The sequence below is a fragment of the Notechis scutatus genome, chromosome 3 (genome assembly GCF_049901735.1).
Source record: "Notechis scutatus isolate UNSWTSFEM ecotype Mainland chromosome 3, rNotScu1.2, whole genome shotgun sequence".
Taxonomy (NCBI): Eukaryota; Metazoa; Chordata; class Lepidosauria; order Squamata; family Elapidae; genus Notechis; species Notechis scutatus.
In genome coordinates, this window is record NC_142011.1 from 75,964,294 (window position 1) to 75,990,457 (window position 26,164).

General features: G+C 37.6%; 1 protein-coding gene across 1 annotated transcript in view; it reads right to left on the reverse strand.

The window, feature by feature from the left end:
* ADGRL4 (adhesion G protein-coupled receptor L4) overlaps positions 1-26,164 on the reverse strand; it is a 126,509-nt gene that overhangs the window by 32,524 nt on the left and 67,821 nt on the right. The window contains exons 4-8 of the mRNA XM_087960497.1: positions 10,837-10,992; positions 7,828-7,895; positions 6,348-6,524; positions 6,077-6,260; positions 969-1,085 (exon numbers count right to left, since the gene is read on the reverse strand). Of these exons, the coding sequence (XP_087816623.1) occupies positions 969-1,085; positions 6,077-6,260; positions 6,348-6,524; positions 7,828-7,895; positions 10,837-10,992 (702 nt within the window). The remainder of the gene's footprint in view (positions 1-968; positions 1,086-6,076; positions 6,261-6,347; positions 6,525-7,827; positions 7,896-10,836; positions 10,993-26,164) is intronic.

Sequence of the window (26,164 nt, forward strand, 5' to 3'; positions counted from 1 at the left end):
GCTTGTAAGCTAACTACATGTTGTCCAGGGTCACATAAAATAAGAACTCTAATTGTTTACCAAGGGATGCAGAACCTTTTTTTAATCTCATCTGCAATCAAGTCCATGAATCACATGTAATGTAAGAGATATGTGACATAGTCAAAATGTAAAGTTTAGGTTTAATTTCTTTGGCATTCCTCCCACTCCATTCTAATTTATTTTAAAATAGGGAAAAGAACAATATTTTGTAGACCGCATTAACAAGACCTCCTAAATTGAAGGTCCATCCGACTGGGGGAAAACTTTTAAACTATCTATTTCAAGTAAAACAAAAAACAAAACAAAACCAATAAGGCAGTAATATTACCACCACCCCCAGTGTACATATATAGTGTGATTTCCACTTGTGCAATTATAGTCATTTGGTTAGATTCCAAGGTCATGATACACCCCAGATCATGTACTACTCTATCACTTTGTGCAAAATTATATCTCATTTTTATGGGAATACATGACTTATTTAAGGGATGGAAAGTATCTTATATATTGATATATTAAATATCCTAAATAATCATCATCTGCCCCTAAAGACTCAGATTGCACGGCTCCTGTTAGATCTCTCTCTTTTTGCACGCCCTCCTTTTTCTCACTTGCAACGCACTTTCACAAATTTCCTGCTTGCAAAAGATTGCTCCCCTGAAATCTAAGGAAAAGGTTTCCTTGTAGGCAAATGTAGTTTACACAAACTCATTTTCAGTCAATGTATGCAACAGATCACAAAATCCTTAGGAGAATTTATTAGTGTAAAAATGAAAATCCCAGAATGGCATTAGATTTTTTTTCCACTTTCTGTTTCATCTATTCAACTTTATACTGGATTTCCTCATACTGCAAGTGGAACAATGTGGCTGATGATTCTCAGAAAAAGGGAGGGTTTTCCACTGAATCCACCTATTGTACCAACAAGCCCAAACCACCATCCTAACCTTTAGCAGCAGATATTTCCTTCTTCTTTGCAGAGATCTTAATACTGTCTCCTCCCATCTGAGTATTTTGGTTGATGAGGTTCACCTTCTCTGTGTCAAAAGTATAAAGTCTTACAGCTGAAAAAGAAAAAAGGGGAAGAATGTCTTTGTGAGTAACAATTATACTGACGACTAGCTTATATACTGTGTTTCCCTGAAAATACCACCTACTCCACCCCCCAAAATAAGCCTCGGCTTGGGTTTTTTATGTGTGTACCTAATATAAGCCCTATGCCAAAAATAAGCCCTAGTGAAGGGAGTTGGTGTGGCGAGCATAGGAGGAGGTGAGTGCACATGTGTGGCAGCAGCTGTAGCCAACATAGCATAGGTGGATTGAGTGCAAACAGCAGGTGGAAGCAGAGGTGGGGGGAGGCAGGTAACACATGGGCCATGGGAAAGCTGAGCAGTGGTGAGCCAGAGCAGTGGGCAGCTGCGTGAGGCTCATCTTCATGTCTCTGAGCTCCACACATTGGGATTGCCTGCCTTCCGGTCCATGCCTTCCGCTCCACATTGCCGCCTTCCGGTGCCGCTCACTACTAAGGGATCAGCAGGTTGTAGCTGCTGCTGGATACTTGGGTGCCCGCACACTTGCTAGCTCTGGCGTGTGCACTGGGAGGGGCAAGGCATCCAGCTGGGCTGATCACCCTGAAATCGTGTTTCCCCAACATTAAGCCCTAGTGCTTATTTTGGGACCCCAAAGAAAATAAGACCGGATCTTATTTTGGGGAAAACACAGGTATAAAGTTATGCAGGAACTATTACAGGCAGTTCTTGATATGCGACCACAATAGAACCCAAGCAAGAACTTGTGAAGTGAATTTTGCCCCATTTTACGATCTTTCTTGCCAAATTTGTTAAGTGAATCACTGCAGTTATTCAGTTAGTAACACAGTTGTTAAGTAAATTTTATTTCCCCATTCACTTTGCTTGTCAGAAGGTTGCAAAAGCTGATCACATGACTCCAGGACACTGCAACCATCATAAATATGGTCAGTTGTCAAGCATCTGAACTTTAATTATGTGACCAGGGGGATACTGCAACGGTCATAAATGTGAAAAACAGTCATAATTCACTTTTTTCAGAGTCACTGTAACTTCAAACGGGCACTAAATGAAATGTTGTAAGTCAAGGACTACCTATACACAGGGCTTTACAGTCATTACAGATTCAAAGAGCACAATGTTATTAATGTTTCAAAAAACTCTACAATCCACAGCAAAATACATTGGTGCCCAAATAACAGCATATCAAATTATGTGAATGATCCTATTATGTGCTTGTATCACAATGTTCAGGTATATCAATTAATATGTCAGTATTAATATTATGCACATATATTAATGCATAATATTAATGAATTAACATGATGTCATGCTATATATTTCATTCTTTGTCCTTTTTGTCTCATCCCCAATACTAATCTATAGCTCTTTAATATTTTGCTCATGTGCTTTAAACTCTAGGACCACATTATTCATGGTAGGTGGATGTCCTTTAATTCCATATTTGTACCTTTTCATTCTTTGCCTGGGGAAAAAAATGTAACCTCTAATTTGCTTTGCATTAAGCGAGGTTTGGTAAAGAATAACGAAAGCTGCCTTCAGAAGAGCTTCCACTTTATTAAAAATGCATTTCTGAAAGTGAATACCAATTTCTTTAAAAGCACAAGAGACAATACCTTTGACAGTATTTATTTTGAAATCCATTCAGTGTGCGTTTATGTGAAGATAAAGGCATGCAATTCAACTGCATTGGACTATAATGATATTTGTTGTCAAAAACAAACAGACCAAATATCATCCCCACCCTCAACCGGAGAGTAGAAATGAGAAAGTAGCACATGAAATCTTTTAGCTTTACATTTCAGTCCAGTGCTTTAATCCCCTGTAAAACAATTGAAAAGTCAATGAGCAATTTTGTTATAAACAAAACAAATATTTGACTGGTGGGTTGGAATTACTTAGCTGCATATTCCTTCTTATGCAGAATTTTTGTTGAGTTATTTATTTTTAAAGAATGATGGTTTTTGATATGCAGGTTTTCCTTAAAGGCTTTTCCAGCACCCAAGAAAGAGGTCGTCCCTTTTCCTAAACAATAGAATAGAATAACAGAGTTGGAAGGGACCGTGGAGGTCTTTTAGTCCAATCTTCTGCTCAGGCAGGAAATCCTATACCATTTCAGAAAAATGGTAGTCCAATCTCTTTGTAAAAGCTTCCAGTGTTGGAACATTCACAACTTCTGAAGGCAAGTTGTTCCACTGATTAATTGTTCTAACTATCAGGAAACTTCTTCTTAGTTCTCAGTTGCTTCTCTCCTTGATTAGTTTAGTTTAGTTTAGCTTAGTTTAGTTTATTTTCATTGCACCAAGCACAACGAAATCAAACACCATCTTCAGTGCACATCATGACCATGAAAATAAACACAAACACACATCCTTCACCCGCCACATGTTGAACTGAAAACCCCCGACACCGCACCAACACTGCACTATACAGCAGAATTCAAAAGAGCTACTGCCCTGGGGTAGAAGCTGTTTTTCAGCCTATTTGTCCTTGTTTTTATTATTCTGTACCGTCTGCCAGATGGTAATAGTTCAAAAAAAGGGTTTCCAGGATGAGATGAATCTTTGAGAATGTTTTGAACTTTCTTAAGGCAGTGGAAGCTATAAAGCTGTTCCAAAGAGGGGAGAGGGCAACTAATGATCTTCTGGGCAATGACATTAACCCTCTGGAGTGCTTTCCTATCTGCCACTATGCAATTGGCAAACTGTACAGAAGTGCAGTAAGTTAAAATGCTCTCTATTGTGCAGCGGTAGAAGGTCACCAGCAGTTTTTCATTCAGTTGTTGTTTTCTGAGAAGTCTCATGTAGTATAAACTCTGCTGGGCCCTAGTGATTAGTTTCTACCCATTGCTTCTTTTCCTTCCCTCAATTGATTGGGAAAATAGCTTGACTCCCTCTTCTTTATGGCAACCCTGAGATATTGGAGCACTGCTATCACTGTTGAGCAGTGGTGAGATTCAAATTTTTTTACTACCAGTTCTGTGGGCATGGCCAGGTGGGCATGGCTTGGCTTGGTGGGCATGGCTTGGTGGGTGTGGCAGAGGAAAGATACTGTAAAATCTCCATTCCCACCCCACTCCAGGGGAAGGATACAGTAAAATTCCATTCCGTCCCCACCAGAGGTGGTATTCAGCACATTCTGACCAGTTCTGGAGAACCGGTAGCAGAAATTTTAAGTAGTTCGCAGAACCAGCAAATACCACTTTTGACTGGCCCTGCCCCCATCTATTCTCTGCGTCAGGAGTCCCAGCTGATCGTCTGGGTCTTCTTTTGTTGCTCTGCACAGGAGAACGGAGCTGGAAAGCAGGTTAGTGGGGTAGGGAGGGAATAGGATTTTGCAGTAACCTTCCCCCAGGAGTGGGGAGGGAATGGAAATTTTACAGTATCCTTCCCCTGCAATGCCCACTGAGCCATGCCCACAAAGCCACACCCACCAAGCCATGCCATGCCCACCAAGCCATGCTCACAGAACTGGTAGTAAAAAAATTTTGAATCCTACTACTGCTCCCCACCGCGCTAACCTGCTTTCCAGCTCCATTCTCCTGTGCACGGCAACAAAAGAAGACCCAGCCAATCAGCTGGGACTCAGGAGGCAGAGAATAGATGGGGGTGGGGCCAGTCAGAGGTGGTATTTGCCAGTTTTACGAACTACTCAAAATTTCCACTACTGGTTCTCCAGAACTGGTCAGAACCTGCTGAATACCACCTCTGCTATTGAGGGACGATATGAGGAGAATATGGATGGTTTGAAAGTCAGGAAAGAGTAGGCCTTTTCCAGTGGTGGGATTCAAATTCTTTTACTACCAGTTCTGTGAGCGTAGTTTGGTGGGCGTGGTGTGGTGTGGTGTGGCTTGGTGGGTGTGGCTTGGTGGACATGGCAGGGGAAGGATGCTGTAAAATCCCCATTCTCTCCCCACCCCACTAACCTGCTTTCCAGCTCCATTCTCCTGTGCAGAGTAACAAAGGAAGACCCAGCTGATCAGGAGGCAGAGAAGAGATGGGGACAGGGCCAGTCAGAAGTGGTATTCTGAACTACTCAAAATTTCTGCTACTGGTTCTCCAAACTACTCAAAATTTCTGCTACCGGTTCTCCAGAACTGGTCAGAACCTGCTGAATACCACTTCTGGCCTTTTCCTGTTCTGATTCATGCATTTAGCCAATTGAAAGAAGTACATGTAGTCCTCAACTTACAATAGTTCATTTAGTGATCGTTCGAAGTTACAGTGGCACTGAAAAAAGTGACTTATGACCATTTTTCACACTTCTGAATGTTGCAGCATTACCATGATCAAAATTCAGATACTTGATTCATATTTATGACAGTTGCAGTGCCTTGGAGTCATGTGATCAGCTTCTGCAACCTTCTGACAAGCAAAGTCAATGGGGAAACCAGATCCACTTAACAATCACGTTACCACCTTAACAACTGCAGTGATTCACTTAACAACTCTGGCAAAAAAAGATCATAAAGTGGGGTAAAATGAACTTAACTAATGTTTCACTTAGCAACAGAAATTTTGGGCTCATTTGTGGTTGTAAGTCAAAGACTACCTGTATACTCCTCGTGTGTTAAGAGACTATAATGAAACAAATTCATAGGCTGCTTGGGGAGCTATTTCTCTCCTTGAAAGAGGTTAAGGGCTTTCATGTTACCCACAAGCCAGAAGCTGTCGATCTTGAGAAATGGGACTGATAATTAGGTTAGAGAAGAAATGAGTGCAGCCTAGCCATCTCTGGTAAAAGGTTTAGCTAAGCTTCTTCCTAATACATGCCTGAAAAACAATGGCAGGGTTAGATGTACAAAGCCAAGAGGTTACATAGCCTCCCATTCGGTTCTAAATACCAAGAATAAATAGCTCACATCCATTGGATTTCAAACAGTCGAGAACAAACTCACGATTCTGCTCCTAACGTCAACAATTTGTTGCAAGGAATGCAAAAAAAAAAAAAAGGAAAGCAAGAAGAACAACCCATCTTCAGTATTTTTTTTGTTTCCTTGTGCATACCCATATCACTAACATTAACTTCTACTTCTGCCATCTTTGGGAAATTCTGAGATAGGAAGGCTGTTGTTTCCTCGGCAGCATGAATCAATTTGGTGAGGCTTTTTCTTCTGTCGTCTGCTGGGACAGCTTCCCAAGCCGCCTTCTTATCTTCCTGAACAAAATTATTTACAGTCCTAACAAATTCCTGTTGGGTTAATAAAAAAATATTGTGTTAACTTTCTATGCTGTATACCTTGTAAGTAACCAAAACTTTAAATCCCAGTTCACTCACATTAAGAGTTTGATCTCGAAGCTTCTCGTCAGAAATGGTATAATTTGTGATTCTCAGCAAGGAAAGGGGTACAGATAACATTTCAACATAAGAAATTACTTCAACTGGTGTAATGGGCCCTATGCTGTTCTTGTTGATTTCTTGTAATACAGCCAGAGGATCTTTTAATTCACTAATCTGAAAGAAAGTTTTAAACCATTATTCATGTCATCCAATACTTCATTTTAAATGAAGAATCGTAACTGATGCTCAATTGATAGTTAAAAATTTGCTACTACTATTCTTTTTTGTTTTTGTTTTGTTTTGCTGAGCTTGAAAGAGAGGGAACTGTATGGTGGATAAAATATATGTTGTCTACACAGAGAAGGCCTGGATTCAAATGTGACCTTGCCATGAATTTTTGCATAGTAATAAATATCTCTAAGTAAGGTAATCTCACAACATTGCACTAATAATGTTATTCTCAATATCTAAAGATTATTTCTATCCAACAATTCTTACCCTTGGATCAATATTTGCTCCAGGATAAATTTAATTCTAATTATCAATTCCATGTACCAATTTCAGGGTATTTCTGTTATATGTGGCTGGACTATCACTGAAATAATCCACATGCTTAAACAAGAAAGATACCTAAATATATATTACTTCTCTGTTTCTCTTGTTGTGGAATGGTAGGATTGTGAGAAAATTTAGTGTGGGAAATATCATTAATGTTAAAAGATGGATTGGGTGTTTGTAAAATATCTAATCTTGCTTGAATTATAGACTGATTTCATGAGACAACATCAATAAAACCTCTTGTTGTAAATACAAGTGTATTGGCAATTTATCAAACTTTTATATGGAAAAGAAAGTTGTAATTAAGTTTGAAAAGATTCTCTAACTTTCAGAAGAAATGAATACTGGATTTGTATGAGGAAAGTCCACTTTATTTTTATTCTGGGTGTGGCACTATATAGTTTTTGCAGCTTTCATAAATTTAAAATAACTAAAGGAAATGACAATGAATCCAACTTCAATAATCATATAATCAACCCTCTTCTTCTTGCCACACACTGGAGGATATTTTCACTCTGCAGTTCTGTATTCTGCCAGTTTGGTCAATGAATCAGATGCCTATAAAATGTCTTAAATTAAATTAATTGAGAGTTATAAGCCACTGTGTCTGGTATGTTATCATAAGTGGATATGAAAGTGGCAATAAATGTATACTGTAAGATTGTGACAGCTATTATTTATTCATTACATTTATTTCCTATTTTTCTTCAAGAACTTTTGAACTGCACCATGTTCTTTTAATCGCAATCCTATGGAATATTACAGACTAATGCCAATAAACTCAAAAGAATCCAGTTCATTTAATGACAGACTGAGGATTTGACTCTAGGTCTTCCCAGTCCCTATCTAATACTCAAAGTATTTATACCAATCTAGAAAAATTTGAGGGCAAATATATACCTACATAAATCTTACTTACTTTAGCTAAAGTTTGGTTAAGGTTTTTAGTTATACAGTTGTTCAGTTCACAGGTTGTTGTTGGTAATGCTTCAGGAATGAAAAAGAAAATAGAGTAATTAATATGCCATAACATGATAATTATACCTAGTCAATTTCCAGTCAATGAAAGAAAGCCTCAGTGACTTCATGTTTTCACAAAGGCCAATGTGTAAAGTGCTCCTCAAAGACAAATATATAAGCCTTAATTGCCAAAAGTAGGCTACTGAAAATTATTCAGTGTAATTTGTCTATTTAACAGTACATTGGTTGAAACAATATAGAAGAAAAGCAGTCTTCTCTTTTATAATGACAGGGAATTCATGTTTTAACAGATTGACTTGGAGTGTGTGTGTGTGTGTGTGTGTGTGTGTGTGTATTGGCTTTATTCAAGAATATGCATTACATTTGAAAGTGCATCCCTGCAGTGGTTCCCATCATTTGTGTAAATAAATCACTTTGATGCATGATGTGCACCAATTTACAGCCTTTGCTGGATGACACCATCGTGTAAAAGAGATCATTTGTGACATTTGCATAATTGCATGTAAATCACTGCAGGAATCTGATCTCCTGCAGATGAAGCCAGTTGTATTGAGATCCACTTAACTTTTACTGTATGCAGGGAAATGACTTCTGTAAAGTACCCGCATATATATATGGTGTTCGGCTTGGTTTGGGTATTTTCCCACATCAAAAAACAGCCAAAAAACAGACAGAAGATATCAGAGACACCCATCAAGCAGAACACAGCAAACTCCGAGACCAATAAACACAGACCAAGACTCCCAACCAATCAGGATGAAGAAAAAACCATTCTGGCACAGCAATAGGCTGCCCCAAATTTAAATCTGAAACCACTGTAAAAGTCTGACCCACAGACGGACACAATACAGAAGCCTGATGATGGCAGATGAGATTCTGCTGAAACGTTGCTACAACTTTAAAAGAACTACAATGACTGGGAAAATACCCAACCAAGCCAACACCATACATGTAGGTACCCTGAAAACTTAAGAAAACAATATATATATATATATATATATATATATATATATATATATATATATATATATATATATATATATATATATATATATATATATATATATATGTTTTCTGAGGTTCTCGGTATTGTATGTGGATCTTTGTTATGGCTCTCGCGAGATTATGGCATAGGTCCCACTCGCCATCTCAGGCTGGTGCTGGCTTAGTGCCAGTGCAAGCAGTGTGTGACCGGAGCTGCCACTGCTTGCACTGGCACTAAGCCGAAGCACCAGCTGAAGATGGCGAGTGGGACCTCGCCAAACCGTGCTAGATACTTTGAATCTATAACAAAGATCCATATATATATATATATATACACATATACATACATACATACATACATACATACATACATACATACATACATATATATACACACTTACGTTTTGGGTACTTACATGTATGGCATTCAGCTTTATTCGGGTATTTTCCCACGTCATTATAGTTGTGCTTTTAAAGTTGTAGCAACGTTTCGGCAGAATCTCATCTGCCATCATCAGCCTTCTGTATTGTGTTCGTCTGTGAGTCAGACTTTTACAGTTGCTTCAGTTTTAAATTTGGGGCTAGCCTACTGCTGTGCCAGAATGGTTTTTTTCTTCATCCTGATTGGTTGGGAGTCTTGGTCTCTGTTTATTGGTCTTGGAGTTTGCTGTGTTCTGCTTGATTGGTGTTTCTAATATCTTCTGTCTGGTTTGTGGCTTTTTTTGTGTCTTGATTGGCTGGCAACATTGTGTTCCTGTATTGGAGGCTTTTAGTGCAGCTTGGCTCCGAGTAAATGGACGGCTATCATTTGTTAGGAAGCTAGGTTTCGTCTGGGTGCCTGGTTGGGGTGTGTTTGAGCTGGGGGTATCAGGGGGGGGGATCTGTTTGTGCCCAGGTGTTTTGCTGGCTAGTGGTGTGGAGATTTTTTTGTTTGTGAGTGCAGGCTTCCAAATAATGACAGTCTGGTGGAATCATCTCTTCTATTCATGCTTTCAGGTCTTTTTTCAATCTCTATGGCTTCTCTGATAATTCTGTGGCTGGGGTTTTCTATAGTGGCTAGGGTTTTGGTGCCATTGAAGACCTATAGAAAACCCCAGCCACAGAATTATCAGAAAAGCCATAGAGATTGAAAAAAGAGCTGAAAGCATGAATAGAAGAGACGATTCCACCAGACTGTCAATTATTTGGAAGCCTGCACTCACAAACAAAAAAATCTCCACTAGCCAGGCAAACACCTGGGCACAAACAGATCCCCCCTGATACCTCCAGCTCAAACACACCCCAACCAGGCACCCAGATGAAACCTAGCTTCCTAACAAATGATAGCCGTCCATTTACTTGGAGCCAAGCTGCACTAAAAGCCTCCAATACAGGAACACAATGTTGCCAGCCAATCAAGACACAAAAAAAGCCACAAACCAGACAGAAGATATTAGAAACACCAATCAAGCAGAACACAGCAAACTCCAAGACCAATAAACACAGACCAAGACTCCCAACCAATCAGGATGAAGAAAAAACCATTCTGGCACAGCAGTAGGCTAGCCCCAAATTTAAAACTGAAACAACTGTAAAAGTCTGACTCACAGACGAACACAATACAAAAGGCTGATGATGGCAGATGAGATTCTGCCGAAACATTGCTCCAACTTTAAAAGCACAACTATAATGACGTGGGAAAGTACCCGAACAAAGCTGAATACCATACACGTAAGTACCATAAAACTTAAGAATATATATATATATATATATATATATATATATATATATATATATATATATATATATATATATATATATATATATAGAGAGAGAGAGAGAGAGAGAGAGAGAGAGAGAGATTTTCATGCATTGCTACATTTTCATATCCAGGTGATTAATCTAAGCGAGAGTGAACAGACATTTTGTGTGCCTCTCAGAAGACCCACTTCTATAATAACAGATAAACCCTAATATCATTTACCTTGGCAGGAAGTGCCATCATTTGGCTTAAACTGTAATTTTCCTGTGGATGGTTGATAACCTTCGTTACAGGTGCAGCTGTATTCTCCATCCATATTGTCACATTGTGCATGATCTCCACAGGCACCGGTTCCCAGTTCACTGCACTCATCTATGTCTGGATATTATGAGAGAAATTGATTTATTTTGTAAAAAAAGAAAAGCTTGTACATAACAACACTTTATTGCAGTTTTGATAGCAAGCCAACAACATATTCATACTTTCTGCATTGAGTGGATCCTAAAAACAAATATAATAATTTTAAGAAACTAATCTCGTCCTCCAACTGGCATGAAAACATGCATGGCCATTATAATTCTAGTTCAAGATTGTGCATGTAGTACCTAGTTTTGGAAAGAGAGATGGTACTGTGTCTCATACCTGTTTGGAAAATACTTGTCTATTAATTGTAAACTGGACTTTAATTTCATTTCATTTAAGAGACACATTTTCTTGCATGAATGAAATGCCCTTCACAAGTCACAATATCTTTATTCTTTATTATATATTATATTTCAAATTCAGTTGAAAGTTCCATTAAAAGTTTTCCCCCAAACTAAATTATAAGCCAGAAAAGTAACAAACTAAGCTTATTCTTTAACCTTTAAGTTCCCATTTATACTTTTTTCTAAAGTAAGAATTCTTGACATTGAAATTACATAACAGTTTGCAAGATTTGATATCTTACTATTAATTTATACCTTTTCATGTTTTGAAATTGGTGCATATTAATTATTGTAATAGAAGAATGTGAATTATTCATGTTGAACTATCTGAAATAAGTAAGACAGCTTTCCTTACCATTTCAAATGGATCAAAAGTTTTACATTCAGTTTAATGTTATGCTTTTCCTTGGAGCAAACTAGGTCACCTTGACAAATATATATATACACGCCACAGTGGACCAACTTCAGGTTTATGTGATCTGCTTTGTTTTTATTAGAATTATAAATGAAGCTATTAAAATATCTGGTAACAAGTGGAGCTTGTTCAATTTTTACATGGTAAATCTTTCATTCCCTATGAAAGATATTTTTCCCTTTGCTTTTTGGGTATAGAGTGGAAATATAATAATAATAATAATAATGATAATAATAATAATAATAATAATAATAATAATAATAATAATAATAATAATATAATAATAATATAATATAATATAATATAATATAATATAATATAATATAATATAATATAATATAATATAATATAATATAATATAATATAATATAATATAATATAATATAATAATATAACCAGTATTTAAGGTGATGGACAGAAAGCAGGGAGACTCACATTCTAATACTCCTTTAGGCACAGAAACTAATTAGGTGACCTTGGTTTAGTTACTTTTACTCAATGATCTAGTTGAAAATTGATTAGTTATGTGCCATCAAGTTGTCAGCTCTTAGAACCACTTTGATAAATTTCCTTGATGATCTATCTCCTAACCTGGTCTCATCGGTTATCTAAAGGTGCACACATTGGTGCTTAACTGAGTCTATCTATCTTGCTTCTCTTCTCTTCTCTTCTCTTCTCTTCTCTTCTCTTCTCTTCTCTTCTCTTCCCTTCCCTTCCCTTCCCTCCCCTCCCCTCCCCTCCTCTTCTCTTCTCTTCTCTTCTCTCTTTCACTTCCTCTCCTTCTTCCTCCTTACCTTACCTTTTCTTTCTTTTTAATTTCTTTTCTTTTCTTTTACCTTCACCCAGAGTAAAGTCTTCTCCAAAGATCTGGGACTTTATATAAAGTGTCCAAACTAGCATGATTAGAACCTGGTCAGATATGTTGTGAGTGAGAACTCTAGATTGATTTGTTCAATAGTCTATTTGTTTATTTTCTTGACAATCCACAATACTTTCAGGAGCCTTCTGCAATACCAATGTTCAATAAACATCTATAGTCTTGCTATCCAACTTCTATCCAGTTGAAAAACAAGCCTGTTGGTTGATAAATTATTTATCAAAATAATACAAGTGGGATATTAACTAACTAACTAACTAACTAACTAATTAACTAACTAACTAACTAACTACCTACCTAATAATGGATTCCAAAGAGCATTTGTATCAGAAAAGCCCCGTGTTACTGTTAGGGGATATGTTACCATATAAATGTTTGCCATAGAAATACTGTCAGAGGAAAGAGAAATATTCCACAATCTACAGGTAGTCCTCAACTTACAACAGTTCATTTAGTGACCATATAAAGTTACAACAGCACTGAAAAAAGTGACTTATGACCCTTTTTTTTCATAGTTACAACCTTTGCAGCATCCCCATGATCATGTGATCAAAATTCATAGTAGCTTGGCAACTGGTTGTAGTGTCCCAAGGTCATATTATCCCTTTTTGTGACCCTCTGACAAGCAAAGTCAATGGGAAAGCCAGATTCACTTTACAGCCATGTTACTAAATGATCAACTTTGGTGATTCACTTAACAACAGAGGCAAGAAAAGTTAACAATGGGGCAAATTTGGTTAACAAATGTCTCACTTAACAACAGAAAAATCAGGCTCAATTATGGTCATACGTCGAGGGCTATCTGAATATACTAAACATAATAAACTGAGAATAATAAATCTTAGTAAAAGATGTGCAGATGAATTGCATCCACCTGTAGGAGTGAAACCAAGGAATTAGGACTAAAGACTAAATTATGATCAAAGGATAATCTCAGAGATACATAAAACTGTGAGTTTGTCCTTTTACATAAGAAGGATCTAATGAGTTCCAGAAGATTCAGCATCAGTTCAGGTACAGTAGATATTGAAAGATGTAGATGATGAGTTAATCACAAACACGGAGAACTCAAATTATCAAAGAAACAGCCACTGTTTCTTTGATATTTTGAACTCTGAATTGTGAAAAGATGAACCAGGAAATGGATTGCACAAGGAAAAGCTAGAATAGGTTAGAATAAGATGGAATGAAACATGAAAACATTCATTTACACTATAAACTCACTCGCCAAAACCAACACCAACCACAAAAACCTCCGTTGCCGCCCTGACTTAACCATACAGCAACGTGCCCGCCCGTGCACTCCGCATTGAACTCAAAACCCGTCTAGACAATGGAGAGAAGGACCTGTACATTGACTACCATGCTGACTGTATCAAAAGTAAGACACGTAACCCAATACCCAACTTTTACCCTCAACCACCACCCTACCTCAACCACCTACCACCACCCACCATCACCCAAAACTACCCACCACCCACCATCACCCAAGACTAGGCACGCACGCCCCAACTACCTCAATCCCAACTGCTGCCGGACTTAAATGCAAACTACTCAATGCAAGAAGCCTCGTGAATAAAATACCTGAATTTCTCATCCTCTTAAATATGGCTAACTTCGACATTATATTTGTCTGTGAAACATGGCTCAATGCATCTCTCCCCGACTCCATTACCACAGTAAGAGACTATCATGTTTACCGATCAGATCGTGAAAATCGTCGAGGAGGTGGTGTTGCTATATTCTATAAAAACCCTTACATCTAAAAAATATCCAAGTTACCCAGGAGCTTGCCCTTCCTGAAACCATCATCTGTGAACTATCCTTAAATATCACAATTCGATTCTTACTATGTTACAGAGCACCTGATTATGACATCGAACATGTAAACAAACTAAATACACTACTAACATGGGCTACATCCTGCCCATACCCTTTTATCTTTCTTGGAGATTTCAATCTACCTCATATCGACTGGACCCTAAATAATTGTACAACTGAAATCATACACACAACCTTCTACAATGCTATTACAAATCTAGGTCTTGAACAACTAGTAACCAACAACACTAGACTGAACAACTGCCTCGATCTCATCTTCTGCAATAGTTTGAATTTAATTTACGGAATACAAACCAAAGAACCCTTTTCCAGTAGTGACCACAATATGATTGACTTTTGCCTCAACATACGTCCACACAAAAATCACCACAATGATGTCATCCCTAATTGTAACTTCAAAAAGGCAACTATGATCTTATAGATAACGATCTCTCATCCTCGATTGGCAATCTCTATTCACTGGATGCAATACTGTTGAAGACCATTACAACATTTTTTACTTGAAGTCAAAAGAGTCATCAAACTATATGTTCCAACAACAACTCCAAAAACAAAACAAAAAAAGCAGATTACCCATATCAATAAGGAAACTTCAATCCAAAAAGAGATCACTCTGGCGGAAAAACAAATCTGGTCACGTTGCTAATTTCAAAACCGATACAAAAATTTATGCCACCAGATAAAGACCGAATGCACCAATTATCACATTAAACAAGAGGAAAACCTTCTAAGCACCAATTCCACCCGTGCTTTTTACAATTTTGTAAACAACAAACTAAAAGACTCAAGGTCCATCCCTCCCTTGATAGGACCCGATGGTAAAGACTGCAGCGACGACACCATTAAAGCCAACATCTTTAACACATTCTTCGGCTCAGTGTTTGTAAACAGTAATGGATCATGCCCAATGTTTCCTAGCCATACCACAGATAACAACAATGATCTAATACATATCGATTTTACAGTAGACAACGTTGAAAAAGCACTACGCAACCTAAAACCATCTCTATCTATTGGACCGGATGGAATATGTGCCTACTTCTTAAGAAAGCTATCCACTGCCATAGCCAAACCTCTAAGCATAATCTTTGAAAAATCCTTCAGGACCAGCTCCTTGCCTAACCTATGGTTACAAGCCACAGTCATCCCTATCTTCAAAAAAGGAGACCCTAGCCTAGTTGAAAATTACAGACCAATCTCCTTATGCTGCGTCACCTGTAAAGTCATGGAATCAATTATTAACCAATCCATCATCCTCCATTTAGAGACAAACAATCTACTCTCCAATAAACAATTTGGTTTCAGAAAAAAACTATCCTGTAATCTGCAACTCTTACACTGCAAAAACATATGGACTACACAACTCGACCAGGGCAAAGCAATAGAAGCAATCTACATAGACTTCTGTAAAGCCTTTGATTCAGTGGTACACGACAAACTACTCCTAAAAATAAAATCTTATGGTATCTCTGGACAACTGAATAACTGGATAGAAGCATTCCTGTCAAACAGACAACAAATGGTCAAAATCGGGAACGCCCTATCAAATCCAGTACCTGTCAATAGTGGTGTTCCCCAAGGCAGTGTTCTAGGACCAACTCTCTTCATAATCTACATAAACGACCTTTGTGATCATATCAAGAGCAATTGCGTTCTCTTCGCTGATGATGTAAAGCTGTTCAATACCACAGACAATACTACTACCCTACAAAAAGACCTAGACTATGTATCTGAATGGTCTAACATATGGCAACTTCAAATCTCAACAAATAAATGCTCTGTCTTACATATTGGTAAAAAAATCAGAAAATAAAATACAAGCTGAATAGTCAAGATCTTGTCGATGACCCAAGCTCTGTAAAGGACCTGGGAATACTCACCTCTAATGATCTAAGTGCTAGAGCCCACTGCAACTACATAGCCAAAAAGGCATTAAGAGTTGTTAACCTAATCCTACGTTGCTTTTTCTCTGGTAATATCTCACTACTAACCAGAGCATACAAAACATTTGCTAGACCAATACTCGAATACAGTTCATCAGTCTGGAATCCTTATTACGTATGTGATATTAGCACAATTGAGAAAGTCCAGAAGTATTTCACAAGAAGAGTTCTCCACTCTTCTACTCGTTGTAGAATACCTTATGCCAACAGACTCGAAATTCTAAAACTAGAAAACCTTGAATTACGCCGTCTTCGGTCCGACTTAAGCATGGTATATAAAATCATACATTGCAATGTCCTACCTGTCAATGAATACTTCAGCTTTAACCATAACAACACAAGAGCACACAACAGATACAAACTCAAAGTAAACCGCACCAAACTTGATTGCAGGAAATACGACTTCCTCAGCAATAGAGTGGTCAATGTCTGGAATACTCTACCCGACTCTGTAGTCTCTTCCCCAAACCCCAAAAACTTTAACCTTAGACTGTCTACTATTGACCTCACCCCTTTCCTAAGAGGTCTGTAGGGGCGTGCATAAGCGCACCAACGTGCCTACCGTCCCTGTCCTATTGTTTCTCTTATTCTTTTATTTTTCTTATATGTACCCATTTCATATATTCACAACTATGTATACACTTGTACTTATTATCTTGTAAACAATTGACAAATCAAATAAATAAATAAATAAATGACAGGGAAAAGAAGACGGGGAGGAAATCTTAAATAAACGCATAGAGATTAATTATGAAAGTTTGGATTCAGCTATTCTATGAAAGAAAGAAAAATCCCAATATGTTTGTGACACTTTCCTCCTGTGTGTTATATAGTAAATCTGTTTTCATATCCGTAGTGAATGAGTACACATTGGGGAATGGAAGTCACATATTTGCATGGAGTTCTGATATAAGTATGGAAATATTTCAATGAAATGGGCAACCGTGATGATCTAGGTTACAAATTTCTGGTAAAAATACAACAGCCCCTGGTTACACAGAGGCTCCAGGCAGGCATTCAAGAAAATCACAGTGGATTTGAGGGAGGCCTATACTATGACTGGATTCCCTGCCTGCATGTTCATTTTATCGAAGGCATCAAGGGAAAACAGTTTCTAACATACACTAATTCAATTGGATTATTATGAGCTCAAGGATAAAGCTTGAAATATAGACCTACAACGGATTTTCTACAAACCCCATGAGCAAAGAGCAATAATGAGCACACATTTAATTTATTATACCTGAATCTGAAACTTCTATTATGTCGGCTGAAATTACAAATCCACATGACAATAGAACATCAATCCTCTCTTTCAGAAAAGCAACTAAAATAAAGTTGTTCTGAAGGGCCTTGGTTAAGCACTGTAATTGGTTTGCCTATGGTTGTGTTTCAGATGGAGTAATTTAATTAATGCTGTTATGCTTTTAGTGTAAAATTATGCCTGCATTATTTGAGATTATTATCCTGATGACTTCTTTTGGTTTTAATGCATTGTACCAGGAATCCATGCAATGTGTATCTGTATAAAAATGAAATAGTAGATACATAGATATGTAATAGATAAAGAGCCATAGTGGTGCAGTGGTTTGAATACTGCAGGCTACTTCTGCTGACTGCCAGCTGCCAGCAGTTTGGCAATTCGAGTCTCACCAGCTAAAGGTTGATTCAGCCGTTCATTCTTCTGAGGTTGGTAAAATGAAGATCCAAATTATTGGGGGCAATATGCTGTCTCTGAAACTACTTAGAGAGGACTGTAGAGCACTGTTAAGCAGTATATAACTCTAAGTACTATTGCTGAGTGCTAAATGTATAGTCTTATGAAATGCAAACTGGGTCTATTTTATTTTTCATTTACAAGACAATAGGCTATTCATATTATTTAATTCAAATAATTACCAAATTTTAAAATGTAAGATTAAGCGCATGGTGATCATATTTTCTTGGAAAAATGGATAAACCTGAAAAAGGAGCAAATCTGGAAGGCGTAAGGATAAATAAAATATTGTTTATGTTTATAACTTAGCTTTGTGGAAGAAAATTCAAGAACAAAATAAAGAAAAACTGTACAAAATGCAGTTGCGATTGTACAAAAAACATCTAAAACACTATATATAAATTTATTTTAAATGGAAAATTCAGTTCCATATTTTTCACATGATTGTGAAAGACTGAATTAAGGGCACCATTTGTTCAGTAAAAGTGAAATAACCAGAATAAAGGTCAAAAGCGCATTGTTAAAAAATAAATCTAAAGGAAAGCTTTTGGATAAAGGACTGCCCTTTATAATAAAGGATGTATGGTCACAACAATTATACATTTCATTATAATTTTTAAAATTCAATTAAATATTTCCCCATTCCATTTTAATTTGGTTTGGGTCAGTGTTGTGGTCAGCAGGCATTTTGCAGGTTGTGTGTTTGACACTTCTGACTTACAGCACATCTTTTATTTTTTTATTGCTATGTGATTGTTGAGTTTATTTTTTATCATACTATGGGCTCATTTCCTCCATCCATAAACTGTAAATTGCCAAGAGATTGAAGTGAGATATAAATTCAATAACTAATTAGATTTGGTAACAACTTTTAGAGATTTCTCAGTGTTCTGCCTAAAGCTTTTGACAGCCATCTAAAGCTCCGAGATCTCTCTCTTTCTGCTTTAGAAGCTGAAAACCTCCCAATGTTGAGAAGTATTGAAAAATGTGAGGTTTAATTGTAAAAAAGATAAATTAATATGGTTATCCATAACAACCTGCAATGTATTTGAACAATTGAACAACAGCTAATGCTGATTTATATAATTTATTTTTCTTTTTTGCAAACAATTGTAGACCTTAGTATACACTTTTTCACCTGCTTTGGGTTAATCACTAAATGATATTAATGCTGGAAGATATAAAGTATTTTCTATTACCTATATAGCTGGGAACCACATTCATATTTCTTGGTGAATTGCCTCTGATTGATGTTTATTAGATATATTAAACACAACATTTTGAAAATTGGAACATGATTCTTGAATATCATCTAAAGATTATCTGGGCTACAATCAGTGATGAGAAGTCTTGATTAAAAACAACAATTGATATGGTTAAGCTGTCATGGCTGTGAACTGCTGCATCTATTTAAAGCCTTTGACGTTTTCTGAAATAACTTCCCAATTATCTTTCGGTGATTTCTTCTACTCTTTATTAAAGTACAGAAGTCTCACTGGGTCATAATTATCTGTTTATTTAATGTCAGTTCTTTCAACATTCAAGGCAGCTTACATTAACAGATTAACAGAATAACAGAATTGTAAGGGACCTTGTATAACCCCCACCCAAGCAGGAGACCCTACACCATTTCTGACAGATGGCACTCCAATCTCTTCTTGAAAGTCTCAAGTGATGGCGTTCCCACAATGTCCAAGGGCAAGCTGTTCCATTGGTTGATTGTTCTCACTGTCAGAAAGTTTCTCCTTATTTCCAGGTTAAATCTCTCCTTGTTCAGCTTCCATCCATTATTCCTTGTCTGGCCTACAGGCTCTTTAGAAAATAGCTTAACCCCTTCCTCTCTGTGGCAGCCCCTCAAATATTGGAAGACCGCTATCATGTCTCCCCTCGTCCTTCTCTTTACTAGACTAGCCAAGCCCAGTTCCTGCAACCGTTCTTTGTATGCCTTAGCCTCCAGTCCCCTAATCATCCTGGTTGCTCTTCTCTGCACTTTTTCTAGAGTCTAAACATCCTTTTTATAATGTGTGAACAAAACTGGATGCAGTACTCTAGGTGTGGTCTTACTAAGGCTTTATAGAGTGGTGTTAGTACCTCCCTTGATCTTGTTCTCACTGTCATAAAATTTATCCTTATTTCTCGGTTGAATCTTTCCTTGATCAATTTCCATCCATTATTCCTGGTCTGGCCTTTGGGCACTTTGGAAAATAGCTTGACCCCTTTCTCGCTGTGGCAGCCCCTCAAATATTGGAACACTGCCATTATGTCTCCCTTGGTCTTCATTTATTTGGGACAATAACTCTAAATTCTACCAAATGTTTTTCCCATGCTTAATCATTTCTATGATGCTGTATATAATATAGAATACAAAGTTAGCCCATTTCTTATGCTACATAGAATATCCTATTTCTTCGATTGGTTTACATTTTTTTTACTTCAACGATTGCTAAAACAAGTTTCCATATAGAATAACAATTGTAGATATGGAAACTTTCATCAAGGTGAACTGTTTTACTAGAATGTATATGGTGCATGTAAAAAAAAATCAAGTTTATCAAGTATATAATTGCAATTGGTCTTTTGTGTAAGTTTATGTCTGTCTGTGTAGACAGACATAAAGTTACACAAAAGACCAATTGCAAGTTTTTCCATTTTCATCATGGTTGCGGAGATCAGCTAGGGACCAATCTCATTATCAAAATTGTTTTTCCTTTCTATTAGTTGCATATAGGAGGCTGTGTCCTAAATACATCCCATAAAATTGTATAGCTGCTTCTCCAGGGATGGACTTAAACCAGGCTACAGTGCTTTTTTTTTTTTTTTTTTTTAATGTGATTGACAAAATAATATACTGCAAAGCAGCCAGGTTTAAAATGGCAGTTATAAATAGAATATTAAAAATTAATGCATACATTAATATTAGCAGCATTTTCCCTCTAAAACATAATAAACACTATGCAGAGTTTGACATGAATAATTTACCATGGCTCAAAATTATCAGTGCAAATGACAGAGGTTAATTATGAATGTAAATCATTTATAAGGATTTTTCCAGGTATTATTTAAGATTTTTTTAAAAAACTCAAAATGCAGTTCAAGGATTTATTGTGGATGGACAATGCAAGTGAGGCTTTTCTAATAATACAATTGAATAACATGGTATGGATTTATTAACAATTAAAAATACACATACACCTCAATTACTTTGTAATTCTGTGTACACTTATGCTAGACTGGCCAAAGACATTATACTTCCTGGGAAAAAATTGGTTGCATTATTCCAGAATAGATTTAATAGATCTGTGATTATTTCTGATTATCTTCAGAAATGCAGTTCAAATTAATCTACTGAATTTTTTATCACTTATCAGTTGGTGTATAGTTTCATATAGATAATTAAAGCTCCCTTACAGCACAGAAAACTCATCCCTTCCAAATGTTTACTAGTTTCAGCTTTAATGGCATTAATATTGGTTTATATTAAATATATTTAAATATGAATTGATATTAATCTTAATACAGGTACAACTCAACTTACAACAGTTCATTTAGTGACCATTTAAAGTTACAACAGCACTGAAAAAAATTACGTGTGACCATTTTTCGCACTTATGACTATTGCAGCAGAGGTGGCATTCAGCAGGTTCTGACCAGTTCTGGAGAGAACCGGTAGCGGAAATTTTGAGTAGTTCGGAGAACCGGCAAATACCACCTCTGACTGGCCCCACCCCCATCTATTCTCTACCTCTTGAGTTCCAGCTGAATGGCTGGGTCTTCTCTGGTTGCCCTGCAAAGGGGAATGGAGCTGAAAAGCAGGTTAGTGGGGTGGAGAGGGAATGGAGATTTGCAGTATGGCCACCAAGCCACACCCACCAAGCTACACCACGCCCATCAAGCCATGCCCACAGAACCAGTAATAAAATTTTTTGAATCCCATCATTGCATAGCAGTGATCAAAATTCAGATGCTTGGCAACTGACTTATCTTTATGATGGTTACCTTTTGCGACCTTCTGACATGCCAAGTCAATAGGGACGGCAGATAAAACAACTGCAGTGATTCCCTTAACAATGGTGACAATAAAGATTGTAAAATGGGACAAAGCCTAGTTGAAAATTACAGACCAATCTCCTTATGCTGCGTCACCTGTAAAGTCATGGAATCAATTATTAACCAATTATTCTCCACTTAGAGACAAACAACCTACTCTCCAATAAACAATTTGGTTTCAGAAAAAAACTATCCTGTAATCTGAACTCTTACACTGCAAAAACATATGGACGACACAACTCGACCAGGGCAAAGCAATAGACGCAATCTACATAGACTTCTGTAAAGCCTTTGATTCAGTGGTACACGACAAACTACTCCTAAAAATAAAATCCTATGGTATCTCTGGACAACTGAATAACTGGATAGAAGCATTCCTGGCAAACAGACGACAAATGGTCAAAATTGGGAGCGTCCTATCAAATTCTGTACCTGTCATTAGTGGTGTCCCCCAAGGCAGTGTTCTAGGACCAACTCTCTTCATACTCTACATAAATGACCTCTGTGATCATATTAAGAGCAATTGCGTTCTTTTCACTGATGATGTAAAGCTGTTCAATACCACAGACAATACTGCTACCCTACAAAAAGATCTTGACTATGTATCAGAATGGTCAAACAAATGGCAACTTCAAATCTCAACAAATAAATGCTCTGTCTTACATATTGGTAAAAAAAATCAGAAAATAAAATACAAGCTGAATAGTCAAGATCTTGTTGATGACCCAAGCTCTGTAAAGGACCTTGGAATACTCACCTTAATGATCTAAGTGCTAGAGCCCACTGCAACTACATAGCCAAAAAGGCATTAAGAGTTGTTAACCTAATCCTACGTAGCTTTTTCTCTGGTAATATCACACTACTAACCAGAGCGTACAAAACATTTGCTAGACCAATACTCAAATACAGTTCATCAGTCTGGAACCCACATTACGTATCTGATATTAGCACAATTGAGAAAGTCCAGAAATATTTCACAAGAAGAGTTCTCCACTCCTCTACTCGTTGTAAAATACCTTATGCCACCAGACTTGAAATTCTAGAACTAGAAAACCTTGAATTACGCCGTCTTCGGTCTGATTTAAGCATGGTATATAAAATCATACATTGCAATGTCCTCCCTGTCAATGAATACTTCAGCTTCAACCATAACAACACAAGAGCACACAATAGATACAAACTCAAGGTAAACCGCACCATACTTGATTGCAGGAAATACGACTTCAGCAATAGAGTGGTCAATGTCTGGAATACTCTACCCGACTCTGTAGTTTCTTCCCAAACCCCAAAAACTTTAACCTTAGACTGTCTACTATTGACCTCACCCCTTTCCTAAGAGGTCTGTAGGGGCGTGCATAAGCGCACCAACGTGCCTACCGTCCCTGTCCTATTGTTTCTCTTATTCTTCTTTTATTTTTCTTATATGTACCCATTTCATATATTCACAACTATGTATACACTTATACTTATTATCTTGTAAACAATTGGCAAATCAAATAAATAAATAAAATAAATAAATAAAAAAACTCACTTAACAAATGTCTCATTAATTTGATCATAAGTTGAGGACTACCTATATGTATATGTCAGCATTAAACCATTTGTGCTATCCCATGGGAGCCAAGGAGCATTGAGGTCAAGAAGAACTATTTTTCAATGAGGCTCTAGTAATTTGGAACAACTTCTCTTTGGGAACACAATTGATGTCATTTGTAGAAGCCTTCCATAAGTTTGTCAGCAAACTGAATTGCTTAGGGAAGTCTTGAGGCTGAACTTGAGATTTGTGCTGGCTTTATTATGCTAAATTGTTTTATATTGTACTTTACTGTGGACATTTTACTGTTGCTGCATTTTAAATTGCTGTAAGCTTTTGGGAGTTGATAAAATGTGGCTGCACATCACTTAAACAATCAACAATTATAATAGCACATTGTAATATAAAGTTTATCATCACCTCTATTTTAATTGTTAATGGAAAAGAATGTGTGACCTGAATTCAGATGAATGGATAGGTATAGAAGAACCTCCTATTTTTTTTTTGCCTCGCATGAGAACATTCCAACATTGAGAACTCCTGAAAAAACTCCTTAAAAAGTTAAATTAGCACGGGAGTCCTTAGAACTCTGCCATGTAGCATCTTAGAACATTTGGATAATATTACGTTGGAGAAAGCAGTACATCATTATGTGGATAAGTGTTTATGTTTAGTTTTATTCATGAAGTTTGGTTTAATAAAAGTGAAGCTTATATAAGCCTCATTTTAACAAAACTTCTGAGAAACTGGAAATGTTAACTTTTTCTCATGATAATAGGATAAATTAGATTTCTAATGTATTGAACTACACAGGTGCTCAAAAATTGGGATAAACTAAACAGAGAGAGTGAGCGTGAGAGAGTGAGAGAAAGCGAGTGAGCAAGGGAGAGAAAGAGAGAGAGAGAGAACGCTATATTCCTTCCTTCCCTCCTTCCCTCCCTCCTTCCTTCCTTCCTTCCTTCCTTCCTTCCTTCCTTCCTTCCTTCCTTTCCTTCCTTTCTCCCTGTTAAAAATATGTAGCATGTAATTGCAGCAGGAGCATCATCAACAGCAGCAGTCAAGCAGTGCTAAAGCAGCCAAATTTTCTGTAATTTCCTTGACACAGGAGGAATGGTTCATAGATTCTGGATGCATCCTGTAAATTAGCTCATTTGAGATACTTCAGTTCAAAAATTGGTTATAGAAACTAGAGTTTTCTACCAATTCTACAATAATATTTTATGTATTTATTTGTATTCCACCTTTCTTATTTTACAAATAACTCAAGGTGGCAAACACATCCAATTGTCCTCTTCCTATTTTCTCCACAACAACTACCCTGTGAGGTGGGTTGGGCTAAGAGAGTGACCGGGCCAAAATCACCCAGTTGGTTTTTCATGGCTGATGCAGGGCTTGAAGGACTCACTTTTTAGACTGGTTTCATATACAGAGAGTGTTAAGTTCGAAGAATAAGGAGACCGGACATCTGACCAGTGACTTCAACTCTTTAATAATAACAGGAATAGGAATAGAACAGAGCAACTCTATGGGCAGCAGTAACCCTTTTATAGGGTTGGCTGCTACCCTATTAACCAATAACCTTTGTGATAAGTTCAAATAATAACCAATAAGGAGTGGCCTAATCCTGACCAATCCCTGTTCGTTGTTTGAGGACCAATCAGGTGTGCAGGCCTTCAAACCCTACTTTGCATTTTATGCTAGTTACTTTTATTGATTCATAACACCCCTCCCCTTGGGCTCCGTTTGAGGGGAGCTGTAACAAAATCCTCAAGGTAGACAGGCCGTTTGGTCTGTCTAGATGATTTCGTGGCTCCACCGGGTTTGGCCCAAAGTCCGGTTCGGTGGAGCATTTGGATAGTCTCTATTTTGTTCCGTTTCGCTGCACGGTGCTTCCATGCTGCTTTCGTTGAGGTTGTTTCTACTAACTAATGGTTCTTTGGGGTTTTGCAGTTCGGATTCCCCCAAGTTCAAGTCCCTGGAGAAATCAACTCCCTCCCGTTTCATTTGCCGGTCCTTCCCTGGGCGAAAGGTATCCGTTGGTCTGCAATCCGTCATATCGAAGTCAATTTCCTCGATATTTCCTCCCCCTCAGTTTGGGAACCCGGGATCCATGGCCGCTGGGTGGCAATCTCGAACGGAGCTGGTCTATGTGGCGTTTCCACACCCTCCCATCTTCTGTTAGTAGGCGGTAAGATCTGGGCCCTGTGAGGTGGGTGACAGTTGCGGGTATCCACAAAGGGTCGCCGGAAAAGTTTTTTGCAAAGGTTAAATCACCTACCTTAAATTCCCGGCATTTGCTGCTGGAGCCGAAAGGCTTTTCGGGTGCGTATGCGGGGTGGAGCCGGTCAAGGTGCGATCGTAGTTTCCGCCCCATGAGAAGTTCGGCGGGCATTTTGTTGGTGACGCTGTGGGCGTAATACGCTGCAACAATAAAATTCGATTGATTTTTTCATCAATGTCGCCAATTC